The 17,011-nt window shown below is 35.1% G+C and overlaps 1 protein-coding gene across 5 annotated transcripts in view; it reads left to right on the top strand.

The window, feature by feature from the left end:
* The first annotated feature begins 113 nt into the window (after positions 1 to 113).
* Positions 114 to 17,011, top strand: part of LOC121376453 (multiple PDZ domain protein-like) — a 305,209-nt gene continuing 288,311 nt past the window's right edge. For all 5 annotated transcript variants that reach the window (XR_005958447.1, XM_041504328.1, XM_041504327.1 and 2 more), the window contains exons 1-3: positions 114 to 178; positions 8,346 to 8,398; positions 10,924 to 11,434. Coding sequence is in view for 4 of the 5 variants with exons in the window: in XM_041504328.1 (XP_041360262.1) it covers positions 8,383 to 8,398; positions 10,924 to 11,434 (527 nt within the window). In the remaining variant the exon portion in view is untranslated. The remainder of the gene's footprint in view (positions 179 to 8,345; positions 8,399 to 10,923; positions 11,435 to 17,011) is intronic.

Genomic DNA, 17,011 nt, shown 5'->3' with positions numbered 1-17,011 from the left:
ATTTAAATCGATGTATTTTCTTTTTCAATACAAGATTTTTAAAACGTGGATGTTCAACTTACTGAAACTTCGTTTTCGTAAATAGTTTTTACGTCTTGTCTTTTGCGCATGCGGAACGAGTCACGTCCGAGATAAACAAGTGTCTTGCATCGAAAACTTAAATACTTGTTGATTAATGGTATTTCAATCTAATATTTTACATATTACAATTGCAGAACTACATTAATTTTATGTGCAACTAATTAATTTTTTTGTTTGAAAGTTATGAATGCTTAATGGTTAATTTAGAACATGTTCTAGGCTAGAAAAAGTTGTCCTCCGCCGGTGGCGGTACCCGCTACGGGCTAGAGACCCAACCCCAAGACAAGAATTAACATCTCAGTCCTCTGAATTCAAAATGAAGACAGGGTAGAAATTTAGATCGTGGAAATATCAAACTTATTTACCTATAGTTTTGTGAAATGATTTTGCTTTTGTAATTATATTCTATATATTATTGGGAGAGGACTGGATATCAAAATACTTTTAAGCATTAAAGGGACATACCCTGGTTTCAACCCGTGAACATTAACACTAAGTTTATTTTATCTACAAACCTGTAACACATTTGGATAAAGTTATAATTGAGTAAAACATGTGTCTGTGACTTTGAAATGGTGAAATACTCTAAAAATAGACTAAAATGTGATTTCATAACTGTTACTTCTCAGAGTCAGACGCACGTGCATTTTTAAAACTATGATAAATGCATTTTGTGATATTAAAAACACCAGGAAGACCACAAACACTTCGAATGTATGGAAATTGATAATCTAAACCATAAAACCTAAGTAAAGTATGGTTTCAGTTATCAAAAATGGCTATAATAGTCAAAATTATGCCTTAGTCACTAGTGTTTAAAAACTAGGGTATGTCCCTTTAATTTTATGATTAGAGGTCCATCCTATGTGACTGTATGTCAAAGTTGAATCTAATTAATCGATCCGATGCATAATCTTTTCATAATTAATTTTTGAATAATAATTTTTAAATGTCTTGCTCTGGACGACAAGAAGTTTTTCCTGAATAACTTGTGACCATCTTTGTTTCTTGTGTCAGGTGACCACAAAATAAAAAAAATGTGGCTAATCTTATGGTGGTGATTTTTTTTATAAGCATATTATCTGAAGGTATAAATTTTATGTTTTAAAGCAAAAATTAATAACTATTTTTGGTGGGAACTGCCATTTATTGCAACTTTGACATAGTACCTTTAATGTGATCTTTAGAGGAAAATTGCTACATTTTTTCATTATATTTGTTAAGGTAATGGAAATAGTGAAATTGATACTTATACATGTACATACATACATGTGTAATAACCAGTACATTATCAGGTCTTAATTTAACTAAATGTTAGATTCAGACAAAGTGTTACAAGCCCTAATCTTGCCCGTTAAATGAGCGTTTTCTTCTCCAAAAGTCGACTCGGGTTGCTGAGTTATTAGCAGTAGTGAGAAGTCAAAGTTGTCGTAATATTTTGGACCTAATCCAATTTCAAAAACGAAATCACACAACAGATGTCTAGCCTTGAGTAATGTCATAGATCACTTGGCACCTTGTTGGACAGTGTTTTTTCCGTGGCGTCAGAATCTATACTCGAGTAATCACGAACCTGCCTGTTTACGGGAAATGGTTTCTGCACGCGCATTGTAATGACCGATTGATTTGATGAAATAATGTTTTACCTTGTTCAATTTTTATTATCAAAATCAACCAACAAATGTTAATACTCTATACCAGTTTCTGCTCAGAAGAGATTAATACATACATGTCATTGTGTAATGTTGACTTTCTTCAGATACACCCGTAACCGTGCTATTGTTTCTGAAAGCGATGCGTGTTGCACTGTATGCTGTGACAGTCAACCATTGTTAAACCTCGTTCATGTTCATTTCAGTAATGCCAGAGAATACTAATTAATACTTAATTTTAGTATAATAGCACATTATCAACTACTTGTTAATATCACAATTTTAATGAAACGTATAACTGTTTTGTTTAAACTTTATTACAGGAAGTAGTATTTTATATCAAAATATTACGATTAGAACAGAGTGTAAAATTGAAAATTTTCCCGATTGAACATGGAAACTGGCGAAATGTTATGAAGACCTTGCTTTTTAAGGTGCGCGGGTGTGATCGCGCTCGTACAGCACACGTAGTTTCAATATGGTAAATGTGAAAAATAACGCACTTTACACTTAACAAACAGCGCACGTAACATAATTTTGTATATTGATTGCCACTACTTACCTTATGTAGCCGATAGAAAGATCCGTTTAATAATACCAGAAAAAAAATGTTACGAGAACAGTAGAGTCCATGCAAGATTTTAATATATGACTGGTACTTAACTTTGCTATACAATTTGGAAAATACAGGTTTATTAGAAATCTTTCGAAGACGTACCAATCCGATCAAAAATGTTTTGCCTATTTAATTTATTATTTATACTGTTCATATAGTTATGACAAAAAGAGAATAGGGATTGAATTAAATAGTGGCTTCTGTAGCCTACACATGAACTCATTACGGAAATCAGCGGTCGGTAAAATTGTCTCGATTTAATTAGTTCATAACTGTTAGCCAACAAAGCTTACATGAGGTCCCGAAAATGGCAATCGTGTACTTTTATATTTCCTTTAAAAAAAGAAATGATTATTTAGACGGAATAATAAAAAGAAGGAAAAGAAATGATAATAGGTATGTAAGAATAAGCCTAGGTATTTTTTTTACATCTATTATTTTTCTTTTTTGGAATAAAATCCTTTGTAATGACAGATTTTGTCAGAGGTTGTATATTTTTTTATCACCAACACTGGGGCCGTTCTAGACCAATGTCGTAACGCTGTCAGAGCCGTTAGTAACTTTGTAGCGGTAGGTCAAATGTTGAGGGAGGGAGATTGGTTGCGTGATTGTTGAATTAAAATTGCCACATGAATGTCAATGTCCCAACCAACACTATCAAGTGAAGTAATTGTAGGCCTACATTTCACAAGTTATTTTAAAAAAATTCTTGGTTGCTATTGCTGCCGCCACCACTAGTCTACTAACAAAAATACTTGAATCTGGATAACAACATAATTGATGTTAATACCAGGAGACAATATTTCAAAATCTTAGGTAACCAAAAGTCAGTTCACGTGAGTTTTACTTAGATAACCGAACAATCAGTTACTTGAATATAGCTCTCATAACCGATGAGTTAGGCCTACCTAATCCTAAAACACTTGAACTACGGTTCTGTTACATGAATATAGTTCTCATAACCGATGAGTTAGGCTTACCTAATCCTAAAACACTTGAACTACGGTTCTGTTACATGAATATAGTTCTCATAACCGATGAGTTAGGCCTACCTAATCCTAAAACACTTGAACTACGGTTCTGTTACATGAATATAGTTCTCATAACCGATGAGCTAGGCTTACCTAATCCTAAAACACTTGAACTACGGTTCTGTTACATGAATATAGCTCTCATAACCGATGAGCTAGGCCTACCTAATCCTAAAACACTTGAACTACGGTTCTGTTACATGAATATAGCTCTCATAACCGATGAGCTAGGCCTACCTAATCCTAAAACACTTGAACTACGGTTCTGTTACATGAATATAGTTCTCATAACCGATGAGTTAGGCCTAACTAATCCTAAAACACTTGAACTACGGTTCTGTTACATGAATATAGTTCTCATAACCGATGAGTTAGGCCTAACTAATCCTAAAACACTTGAACTACGGTTCTGTTACATGAATATAGTTCTCATAACCGATGAGTTAGGCCTACCTAATCCTAAAACACTTGAACTATGGTTCTGTGCTACATTGGTTGTTCAAAAACAAAAACTGACTTTCACTTTCATTACTGATATATATATGGTACTTTTAATTTTAGAATGTAATTATTCACCATGTAACTGATTGGCGGTTCTCGTGATTTTAAAGTTGCGTAACTGACACACGAACAGAACAATGGTTCTCGTGAAATATTGTGCCCTGCAATACTGCCAAACAGCTGTGTAGGGTTGCTACACATTTTTACATGGATTACAACTAATATTGTAGAATTATGGAAATACATGTATATGGTAAAACAAAAGTTTCAGGCCAGCTCATTCTGCCGCCCAAATATTAATTTTTTTCTTATCAAATTTAAGAATTTTAGTTGCCCCCATCCCCATCTCATAGTAGTGTTGGTATAAAGTGCTCCTTGTGGCAATGACTAGTGGGAATTTCCCTATTAGCTCAGACTGCATTCTGTTTGTTCATGTTCAAATCCCCGCAAAGGATGTTGATTTTTCTGTTACAAATGGAGCTGACGTAGGGTCTTTGTATACATTGTACAAGTGTAATTTCAAAACGTTGAAGAAGACATACAATAACTGGCAATATAAAATTGAAAAGCTTTAAAATGCAAAAAAAATTAAGTCTCGGAGAAAAGGAGGGCCACCCAAATTGATTTGTTCTCGGTCAGTTAAAACCATCCCACCAGGGTTGAAAATTAACATGATAACCATGGTCGCCAGCAGGGCCATTTGAAGAAAACTCTTACTGGCCCTTCTCAAATTCAACTAGCCCTCCAATTATCACATTTTAATGTAACTGCACAGCCAAAATTAAAACTAGAATGTTCTTTGTTGAATAATAGCCATATGCCCACTGTGTATAGTCTGTTTGCTTCAAAAAGAAACTGATGACTTGGCATGTAACTTCATAATGAATAAATTTAAAATTCATATAAAAAAACATTATAATAAAAAAAACCAAGTATAAATAAAAATGTTTCTGTACAAATTACCATTAAATTATACAGAATAAATTTCAGTTTTAATACAGGGGTGAAGACAAAATGTTAAAATAGCCTAGCTATGCAACTTGACTTGCATTGCCTATGAAGTAAAACAACAATGCACTACAAAGAGAATAAAGGTAGAACTGCACTTGCTGTAATACATAACCTAGTTTAGGTGGCAGTCCTCTATGCAGCGATACAAGAGGGATGAAATAAACTTTGTGGCGATGCAAGAGATGATAAAATCTCCAGTAAAGGATTTTCTCGGGAGTGGCTGTCTTCCTACAAACGAAGCATGCATATATGTGTGCATTTAATTTGGATATTGTAATTGCTATAGTAGTAGGCTACTAATAAAATAAATATTGAAAGAAAAATAAATCTGTGAAACAAACAACACCATTTTACCAAAATATACGATGTACTTAGTTACTATATTACAAAGCATAAAAAAACTTACGTATTGTTTATTACAGTAATATTTTGACGGTTATGTCATGTAAGCATTGATATCACTTTAGATCTGGTCTGTTCTTATTTCATGGAAATCGCTTAAACGTAAAACAATATCGACAATGACAATCGATTAACTGACCTTTGGAATAAGTCCTTTTATATGCGCACATGCATTCATGTTAGTGTGAGTTAAAACTACAAGATATATTTTGATTTTTTTCCCAGAATAATGTACGCTAATTAAATATGATTCCTTTTTACCATAACATTGAATAACAATTGTCAAATAGTAGCTCTACTAGATAAATATGGCGTATCCAGTCTATTCCAATAAGCCTACGACTTCCAGATTTTAAAAATATACGAAGTGCCTTTGATACATTTTGAGCTCTATTTCTAGAAAGACTGGCACTGTATAAATATATAGAACATGTTCTATGTCTTCTGCTGTCAAATCTGTAGTTCAACTGGTACCATACTCGCTAGACCCTAAAATCGATGGTCACCCAACGGACTACCTTTGTAAAATTCTTAGTCGCTCTTGGCCAATAAAGGTCGCCACAGGCGACCGGGTGACTGCTAATTTTCAACCCTGTCCCACTTGGAACATAAAAGCTGATTTAGGCGGGCTGTTTCTAGCCTGCCTGCATATTCTAATTACAAGGTCTGCAGCATGATTCATTATAAAGTTTGATGTCAGTTCATCTGTTCCATTTTGCCACAAACAGAACATTATTTGAGGATACATGCTATAAATGAAACCATCCAAAAGCGCCTTTACTAGGCAGGGCTTGTAGATTATGGTAGCCCCACTCCCATGGCTAGTGATATTCAACGTTTGGCTAGTAAATAACTACTATTGCCATGCCCAATGCCTAATGGAAAAAAAGTTGTCAAATGATGCATTTTATAAATATGAACTGCACATAACAGTCCGGATCATATCTTGCATACAGATGCACGTTAGTCCAAAACAACTGTTCATTCATCCCATTGCAAAAATTTCACATATTAATTAGAATTGAATCATACCTGTAACATATTCATTAAAATAGATATGGTTTTCTATCAAACTCCTGATGGGCGTATCATGTACCTCACCGGTACTATTGTTGACAAAGTGTTAGAGAGGAAATCAACTACATTGTTTCCAGTTGTAAAGCTCAAGGGATCTAGTATATATCCAACATCCCACAAACAGGATAGGACATACCAAAGCTTTGATATATACCAAATATGGTGCACTGGCTGGAACGAGAAATAGCCCATTGGGCCACTGACAGGGATTGATCTTAGACTGACAGCACATCAAGCGAGTGTTTTACCACTGAGCTACGTACTGCCCCCTTATTTAGAATGACGAAAGGCATAGCATATACTATTTCATTAATTTATTGTTGACATCTTCCATGATCCACCAAACATTTGTGACATCCAATAGCCGATGTGTATTTTTGTGCTGGGGTGTCGTTAAACATTCATTCATTCATTCATTCGATGATCCACCATTGGTGTATGGTACATACATAGCAGTATGTACATGCAGGGCTTGAAATAGGAAGTAAAATGTGGCTGGCTGTTATTGTTGTAAGGTGACAGGTAAAAAGAAAAAATGTTTTTGTCCTGTTTAAAAAAGAATATGGCCTGCTGGAAATATAACAGCATGATGTAAGGGGAGTGTTTGGGTTAGTGTGTGGACATTTGAACCTCGCTGATGTGTTTTAAAGCATTATGGAATTAAAATATCACAGTCACGATCTTAATAGCAGATGAGATCGGGGTTTCTAGAATTTTTATACAATCCACTAGCCATGGGATCAGTAATTTTAAAAATTTACTAGTCATGATTACAAATTCACTAGCCCTACTTTACTATAAAAGTAAATACAATTTTACTAACAGTAATAATCAGATATGTCACTAAGATTGGGGAGGTAGGATTGGGGCCAGGATATTCATATTTACAAAATAGACTTAAATGCAGCATTTGACAACTTTTTTTTTACTAGCCATCGGGCATGGTAATAGTAGTTGTTTACTAGCCCAACACTGAATATCACTAGCTACGGGAGAGGGGCTACCATAATCTAGAATCCCCGTCGGGCATGGCAATAGTAGTTATTTACTAGCCCAACACTGAATATCACTAGCCTTGGGAGTGGGGCTACCATAATCTAGAATCCCTGGAGCGGAGCAGATAATTTTAACATGCCCATATACCACAAAGGTTTTGAGCAGGTCTGGAGATAATCGTATATAAACGTCTCCTTTGACAAATGACCTCCAATTTTTGGTCGATTTTACAGGTGAAATTTTGGACTGTGTTTTGCAGGTGGCTATTTCCAGACCTGATGTACCTGCAGTTTGGCTTAAAGGAGATATTTCTATGACATGCACAGGATGACTATAACAGCTTCAGGCTATTTTATGTTACATATGTTATGTATATTTTAAAACGTGATAGCTTTTTCTCTACAGGAATCAGTTGGACAGGTTTACTACGTGTACTTGGTGTTGATTATGATATATATAGTGTGCATACACTCACACATGCGTGCGCGCACACACATGCACACACGTACACATACACACACACATATGTATACACACACATACATACCAAAATTATGTCTGTTTTATCCAGAAAAGACAGCAAATGATAATGATTAAAAAAATATATATATATTTTTTTTTTTTTATTCCATCATCATGTATGCTTGGCAAAAAAGTGTGAGTTGATATATGTATATTTTGTTTTCTTCCAATAAATGAGCACTATGTACATTAATTAAAGGTGGTACAGAATGTGAAGATTAAACATTACGGCTCACATGTATGTGTACATGTAGATGTAGGTTGTATGATGATGCTCTAGGCTATTGGTGTCATCATATTAAATCTAGATCAACTATGTATTATGACCCCTGGGTATTTACTAAAGTTAGAGCACTTTTGAATGATTTAATGTGTCACGTGAATTACGCAGATAACCTGTTGAATGTGTTGGATAACGGTGGCCATTTAAGTACTTCACTTTTTCTTCTTTTTTAGATAAGAATTGCCTGGTGATGATTCTATAAGCCAAACCATGTCTCTCTTTTCTGGTGAGTTTTCATGAAGATTTTACTACTAATGTTAATTAAGAACAACATGCTAGTTTTATTTTAATATATATACTCATGGAAAAAAGTTCCTGTGCATGTATTACACAAGATACATATTTCACGATATTAAAGAAAAAATCTGATCTGGTCATTCGTAAACATTTTGAGATCATTTTGCACAATTATGGCATGTTTACATGAGTCTCACATTTCAACCATTTACACACTTTACAGTTGGTTTGACGCCATTTTATTTGTAGCACTGGAACATTTTTCCATGAGTATATATACTCAATATATGTTTTTTTTAAATAGTATATTTAATTGAAGTCGGCAGTCATATTATAAGTATGTTTGTTTTTATTTACTGGTCATCATATAAAATGCATCAATATTATTTGTTAGATGTTTAAACTGGCAGGACAGTCTGTCAGGATATTAAATCTCATTAACTTGGGCACAACGTTGTTTTTTGGGTTTTGTGTTTTTCTGAGCACAGCAGAGTCTCTTTAATGCAATAAAAAAAGAAAGAAATGTTTTATATAATGACACACTCAACACATTTTATTTATGGGTTATATGGCATCAGACATGATTAAGGACCACACAGGTATTGAGAGAGGAAACCCGCTGTCGCCACTTCATGGGCTACTCTTTTTCGATTAGCAGCAAGAGATCTTTTATATGCACCATCCCACAGGATAGCACATACCATGGCCTTTGATATACCAGTCATGGTGCACTAGCTGTGACGAGAAATAGCCCAATGGGCCCACCGACGGGGATCAATTCCAGACCGACCGTGCATTGAGTGAGCGCTGTACCACTGGGCTACATCCCGCCCCTTTTAATGCACAATGCTGAACAGTTGTGGAGGTTTAGAAATGTGTTTTAAAGTATTACAATGCAACAATGCTGAACAGTTGTGGAGGTTTAGAAATGTGTTTTAAAGTATTACAATCTAATCAAAGCTCAATATGTCTCGGTGGTTTTGAAGTGAAATATTTTGACATCATCATATTTGTACTTCATTTGGGCATAATTATTTGTACTTCATTTGGGCATAATTATTTGGGAATATATGTCCTTTGGGCACAACGTTATCGCCTCGACTTTAGTGCAATCTAAAGCCCTGAGGCTGTACTGTACATGGTCAACACATTTTCAGTGTTTAGTACTGTCTGACAATTATGCAGCTGAATGTGTCGTGTTGATTGTTTAATGACTTAATTAGGTGTGTGGGATACATAACGTCTAGTATTGACATATTTATGACCAGTTAGTGTGCATGTACACAATATGTAAACAGTTCTTATCAGCAACTACTGATCAGTACCTGTCCTTTACACAGTGATTTCCCTTTGCTTGATCCAGTGAACTTTGAACATGGACATTCTCATTTGGTGTAGATTGCACACCATTTTTCACTGTTACATACACATCTATATGATTATCATTTTACAAAAGTACCACTATTTGGTGACTAACAATAAAAAACCCCAAACCATTATAAATGTGCATGTAGTTGGAAATTGATCATAAAATTTTTAAGTTAACTGTCTTAAATAATCAGAACATTGTTTTATTTTTATGAATGTTAAGATGGCATATACTGTATACAGGTATATTAACTTATAATTAAATTTCCGTTACATTCATTCCAATATAATGTCATTCCATTGGTCCAGACAATGTGAGTTTGTTCATTTCTCGATGAACGTGAAAATGACATCATCAGGAAACGTCATATCTGATGATGTCATTCTATATGGGCAAGTTATGTTATTGAGTGTTATTGTTTATGGTCCAAAAGTAATTTAAAATAAAGTATGAAGTTTTAGTGTTATTATTAGCAAGTATGATTCAAATTTAATTATAAGTATTGTCTGTCATTTCTTTTACATTCTTCGTGGTATGAACAAAAACAAATCATCTGAAAACAGTTTGCGGATGATGAACGTAAAAGAAAGGACAGACAATAATTAAGTGTACACAGGTTAATGTACTTGTTTGTAATCATAAAACAAAACCAAAACTTTTTAAAAATGAATTTACAAAGGCATTTGTATATATTTTATATAATTTTTTTAATGCAGATCTGCATGTATTTCTTAAACAAAACTATATGAAACTGCTACACAAAGCTACAGCATTGGGAATGTTGTTATTGTGCCTGTATTAAATGTGTATTTCTTATACATGATGTTATACTGGTAGCAGAACGAATACAGGTTAGTGAATATACATTTTACACACCATTTGGAAAGAACACTGAGAGATTTGGTATGACATTAGTATTTCTGCCAGAAATAATTTTTTTAGTATGGAGCTATGGAATGGAATGCAACCACAGTCAATATGGGGTATGGGGGGTCTCCCTCAGAATTTAGAAAATTCGGAACTGTCAGACTTCACCAGTTTTGACAGGATTCTGGTTTGTTCAGGATCGGGTTAAGACAGGTTTTTCTGTCCCAAATGTCTTCTTTTATTAAACAAAAAAAAGATCAGTATATCTTTAATTGCAGATACCGAGCAGGCAGCCGACTGCCTGGACCGCCTGCAGACCCAGCTGTGGGAGCAGGGAGACCACAGCCAGGACGATGTGATATCGTCAGCCATCTGCATGATGGAGAGCCCGCTGTTCCGGCAGCTGCTCACCCTGCAGGAGTCGCTGCTTGAGCTGAAGCAGGTCTCCGAGATGCAGCACCTCACCGAGGACTCCTTCAACTTCGCGGCCTCGGGAGAACTCATCCTGGCCACGCCCGCCGGCTCCATGACCTACATGGAGGGCAGTGAGAGCTCCACCCTGAACCTCCGCTCGGCGTACCCCGGCAGCGCCATCTCCACGCATAGCTATGCCATCGAGTTCCAGCGCGCCATCGAGAAGGCGGCACAAGGGAGGGAAGTGGAGACTATAAAGCTGTTTAAGCCAGAGAACTGCTCTCTCGGTTTCAGTGTCGTCGGATTGAAGAAGGAGGATTGCGGGGAGCTGGGAATTTATGTGCAGGATATCCAGCCTGGTGGGATCGCAGCAAAGTAAGTTATTTAATTTGTTTTCAAATACATAGGGGCCTATGCTTATAAACCTTTAGGCCCATATTTATAAAGGAGTTTTAACGTAAAAACATGTTTCAAAAAGATAAAACAGTGTTTTAAGAAAATTCAAAATTTACAAATATGTTTTAACTTTAAAGCACTGCTACTAAAACATGTTTTTACATCCATATTTATAAAAGTATTTTAATGTTAAAACATGTTTTAAAATATCCTAAAACACGTTTTAGTTAAAACAATGAAGAGGTACGTCTTACTCAATCACGTGTTTGGACTCAGTCGCTTCAACATTTTGGGACATGAAACATGGACGTACTCCGACAACTACAACATCTTCAACATGTTCAGGATATCAACTACAACCGTGCAGTGAGACGAGAGCATGTTTTCAGAGATCGTGACAATCCATTTGACTGTTTGTCTGATGAGTGTTTTCGAATGTGATTTCGTCTGAGCAAAAATACAGTTCGCGTTGTAACTGACATGGTGCGGGCAGATATAGAACAGCCAACACATAGGAATCATGCAGTCCCATGCGAACTTCAAGTCTTACTTGCATTGCGGTTTTATGCAACAGGGGGATTCCAGTTCACCATGGCTGACCTCCATGGACTTTCTCAGATGACGGTATATACTGTTCTCAAACGAGTGATGAATATGATCGCCAGGTTAAGACCACAGTATATTTCATTCTCCAATAACGAGGAAATGAACGATCTTAAAGAAAGATTTTTCAACATTGCTGGTTTCCCCAACTGCGTAGGAACCATTGACTGCAGTCACATCCGTGTAATTGGACAAGGTGAAAACGGGCAAAAATCCAACAACAGAAAAGGCTGGTCTTCTATTAATGTCCAAGCAGTGAGCGACAGTAATCGTAGATTTGTCAACATAGTGGCACACTGGCATGGTTCAGTACATGACAGCAGAATATTCGACAACAGCTTAATGAAACAGAGATTTGAATAAACAACTTGTATGTTTCATGTTCTCGCCAGCTTTCAGGGATGAAATATGGGTGGTGAACAGTGAGGGCTCAGAGAAAAAACACAATAAAACAGTCTTTAAAAGATTGTCATTTCGTTCGTTCCCTTAATTCGTTCTTTAATCAGTCCAAGAGTAAAAAAAAAAAAAAAAGGCAATCTATGCATATATCCCGAGGTACATTCCCCTTCCTCACATCCGACATATATTTTGTAAGACCAGCGCATTCCTGATATTGCATATATGTGGACACTTTAAAACGGTACTCTAAAACAATGTTTTAAGTGAAACAGTGTTTTTTCTTAAAACTGTTTTTATGATATCGATTTAAAATGTGTTTTAGGTTAGAACATGTTTTAGTTAAAATATGTTTTACCTAAAACGCCTTTATAAATATGGGCCTTAGTGTCTAGACTCGAATCTTTGATGCCACAATTTGTATGGCCTTGCCATTGTGTTAAAGTTTCAAACTCTGTTAGAGTTTTGAGTCCTAAATTCTTTCAAAGTTTTATAAGCACCAGGCCAGGTACACTTGTCCAGGGTTCATGGAAATCGTGGAAAGTTGTGACATTTACAAATGTCATTTTCCAGGCCTGGAAAATTTACGGAATATGTTCTGAAGTTGCCAGAAAGTTGAAATTGCTTTTATTTAAAAAAAAACACAGGTGCACCTAATAAGGGATTTTTTATTCAGTGTTTTGGACCATACTGATAATTGGCATTGGGTATGCAACACTACGTAAAAAATTATATATATATATATATTTTTTATAATAGACATCATTAATTATATTTGTAGTATGTACAATAAAAAATGTCAGTGTTTTTCAATTTAATCAAACTATGCACAGAAACTATGTGGATTTCTGTAATGTACAAGTCCAAGAGTCTTCTGGTAATAATAATATAACTTTGTCTTAGGAGCATGTTTTATTGTCCAGCTAAACCATGGTAACGGCACACCTGCCACTGGTTGTTTAACTCCTGCCAGTCCCAGTATTTCGATTATCTGTGAGTCTTTATTATTATTACTATAAGTTGGGATCATTTACATTTACGATTGCTGGTTTTTGGTGTATATTTGCTAATTGTGTTATTATTTAAGAAAATGATTAATACAAAATACACAGAATTATTCAATTTATTTGTGTTGAGATTATTTCATGGAAGTTCCAACTATTTTTTCTACTTTTTGAGCCAATGTTTGATTATTATATGATTATGAAAATGAACCGGTGTTCCAAAATAACTGGGCACTTATTTCCTCTATTTTAAAACTAACATAAAGGCAAACGTACAATGTCTGTTGTTACATTGATACTTTTTCTTAATAATGATAAGAAATATTAAGCAGCAATCTACATTCACTCATTGTCAACCTCTATGACACAGACTAGACTACAAAATGAGTTTCTTAGCAGGTTTATCTTTAAGGAATACCTGATTCTACTTACTTCACAGCAAATTGAATTGTTTCAAGCAATCGGAGGATATCATACAATACAGCATTTCATTATTCAGCATGAGGCTAAATGACTGACATGTTAAGTGATGCTCATAATTTTTTTTACCAATAATAGAAGTAGATAAAGTATACTCTTTCTAAAATATGTATGGCATGGAATTTCGAGGATATAAAATGATCTACTCTTGCAAACTTGAAAGAGTGACTAAATGTTGTAAATATTTCTCATCTTTATAAAAAAAATTGAAGGATGATAAAGGAAAAATTAAGTGTCATCTTGTTTAAATTAGAACCCCCCATCCCCCAAAAAACAACAACAACAACCCATGTGGACCTCACATTTATTTTGATAGGGGTGCTGGTATAGAAAATAAACATGAATCACAATCTAAAGATCTCCATTCCATAGCTCATATTTAATTATTCTTTACACTTTACAAAACCAAAACCAGTCTTGTTCACATAACACTTGCCTGATGCGCAATCAATCTAGGATTGATTTCCATCAGTGGGCCCATTGGGTTACTTTTCATTCCAGCCAGTGCTCCACAACTGGTCTAACAAAGGCCATGGTGTGTACTATCCTGTTTGTGGTGCATATAAAAGATCCCTTGCTGCTAATCGAAAAGAGTAGTTCATGAAGTGGCAACAGTGGGTTTCCTCTCTCAATATCTGTGTGGTCATTAACCATATGTCTGATGCCATATAACCTTAAATAAAATGTGTTTAGTGTGTCGTTAAATAAACCATTTCCTTCTTCCTGTTTACGTCAATGTATATCGCTAAAATAGTGATAAGAATCCTGACTCCGATACTTCCACAAGTAAAGTGTATATATAACACTGTCACTGAAAGAGTCTGAATATTTATTTAGACAGTGCTATATATTTCATAGAATTTAATAGGTTTTATTACAAAGATGACCAATGTATCATTATATGAGCATCTAGATAATGATTATCCCTTCAGTTAAACAGCTTGTAAACCAAGCCAATATCTGAATTGCAAGGTCTGTTCCTTGGTATGGTGCTAGTTATACCTAATTTGAAAAAGGCAAGGTACGTAAATATACTGAGAGAAAAAAATGAAGAAATGTTTGGTATTGTAGACCAAATTCCAGTCACAATTAGCTTTATAATATCTGAAGATCTGTAATGTGAAATTAAAAATCAGTAACACGGTCCTGGCATTATGGATGAAGGTTTTGGTTGCAGTAACTCTTTTCTGTTAGTGTTATCTCCTATTGCTTTCAGTCAGTATATGTACATGCTTGTTTCTGTTCGGAGAGTTAGAACTGGATTTGAGTGGCTTGTATTATTGCTTTTAATTGCTGTACGAATGCCTCCAAAAGGTCCAAGTTAGTTTTATACTGCTTTGATTTTTTTTATATGAGAAAAACTGGAGGGAATTTACTAAAAAAAAGCTAAGAATTTCTTGTCTGTAGTGTAATCTTTTAGATTTGTACAAGCTTATTAAATGCATTCAGAAAAATATGTGTTTTTGTGTATACCTGTGCCTATGCAATAATATGATGCATTACAGTACAATATATAAATTGACACTGTGATGTCCATGGTAGGTACACTGGCAGGTTATTTGAATCTTCTGGCTGACCAGCTTGTCTGTGACCACTGATGTTGAGCATTGCAGTGTATCACTTGATGGGTGATTGCAATATTGCCGAGATGACCTGTGACATTGTTTGGCCACTTGTTGATCTCAGCCCGTTGTCTGTTGAGTCTCACGTCTTCATTGGGATGTAAGGGCAATGATTAAATCATTTGTAAAGTGTACACCATTCTCGGCCCGCTTTGATTGGACACACTCACAGCTACCTACTTGACATATTTTTGTCGATGGATTTCTTAGCTGCAAAAAGAAATGTCAGAACCTCAGACATGAGGCTTGTATTATTTTGGTCAGGTATCTATAGACTATAGAGGGATTAGATCCATCTCAGTCGGGAGTGCGCTCGCCTGATGCGTGGTCAGTCTTGGATCGATACCCGTCATAGGGGCCTTTGGGCTATTTCTCGTTCTAGCCAGCGCACCACAACTGGTATATTAAAGGTCATGGTTTGTGCTGTCCTATCTGTTGGTAAATGCTTATAAAAGATTCCTTGCTGCTAATGGAAAAATGTAGCAGGATTCCTCTTTAAAACTATTTGTCAGAATTACCAAAAATTACCAAACTCCAATAGCCAATAATTAATTAATAAATCAGTGTGCTCCTGTGTTGTCATTATAAATTTATGTCTGTTAATGATGCTGTCGGAGAGAGATGCACTGTAGTGGTCTGTTGTGAGGAGTATATTTGCAGAATATGATGAAAGTGCTCAAAGTGATAAAAAAAAAAACCTCTTGCATATTTGTCATGCGACATTTCAGCTCAACTCAACTTGTTTACTTTGGACTAGATTTTCAACTGTTTGGTTGGGTTTTTTTATTTTTTTTAATCTAACCAGTGGCTGACTGTACTTGTAAAGCAATCAACATGTTATGTGAACGTCAGTATTGGTAAATAAATGTGGGGTTTTTTTTGCTTTGTTTTTAAAAATTATATATACAGGTATTGCAATATGTTACCTGATGCAATAATTAAGGATTGTCTGTTATTTCTTTTGCATTAAACAAAAAATCATCCATAAACTCTGTGAATCGATAAAGCTGTTCATGCTTAAGTTTGCAGATAATTTGTTTGTTCATACCCAGATGAACGTAAAAGAAATAACAGACAATATTTATAATTAAATTTCAAACATACCTACTAATAATGACACTAAAAGTTCATATTTTATTTTGAATTATATTTTTGGTTCTAAATAATAACACCCAATAACTCAAAGTACCAATTGATATAAAGTGACGTCATCAGGTTATTTTTACGTTCATTGAGAAATGAACAAACTCACGCTGCTGTGGCTGGACCAGTGGGATGAAGTTAAATTGTAATGAAAATATAATGAACATTTTATTATTGGATAATAAATATAGTATAAAATAAAACAGATGATTTGATTCCGTAGCTGGACTAGAAATGAATACAGTTAAACCCCTCTAAACTGGACACTAGTTTGGACGGGTTCAGTTTTTACTGATTTTTAAAATGGG

The sequence above is a fragment of the Gigantopelta aegis genome, chromosome 6, assembly GCF_016097555.1.
Source record: "Gigantopelta aegis isolate Gae_Host chromosome 6, Gae_host_genome, whole genome shotgun sequence".
In the NCBI taxonomy this organism is placed as follows: Eukaryota; Metazoa; Mollusca; class Gastropoda; order Neomphalida; family Peltospiridae; genus Gigantopelta; species Gigantopelta aegis.
Note: the sequence above shows the minus strand (reverse complement) of the source record. Positions and strands in the feature narration are given on the sequence as shown.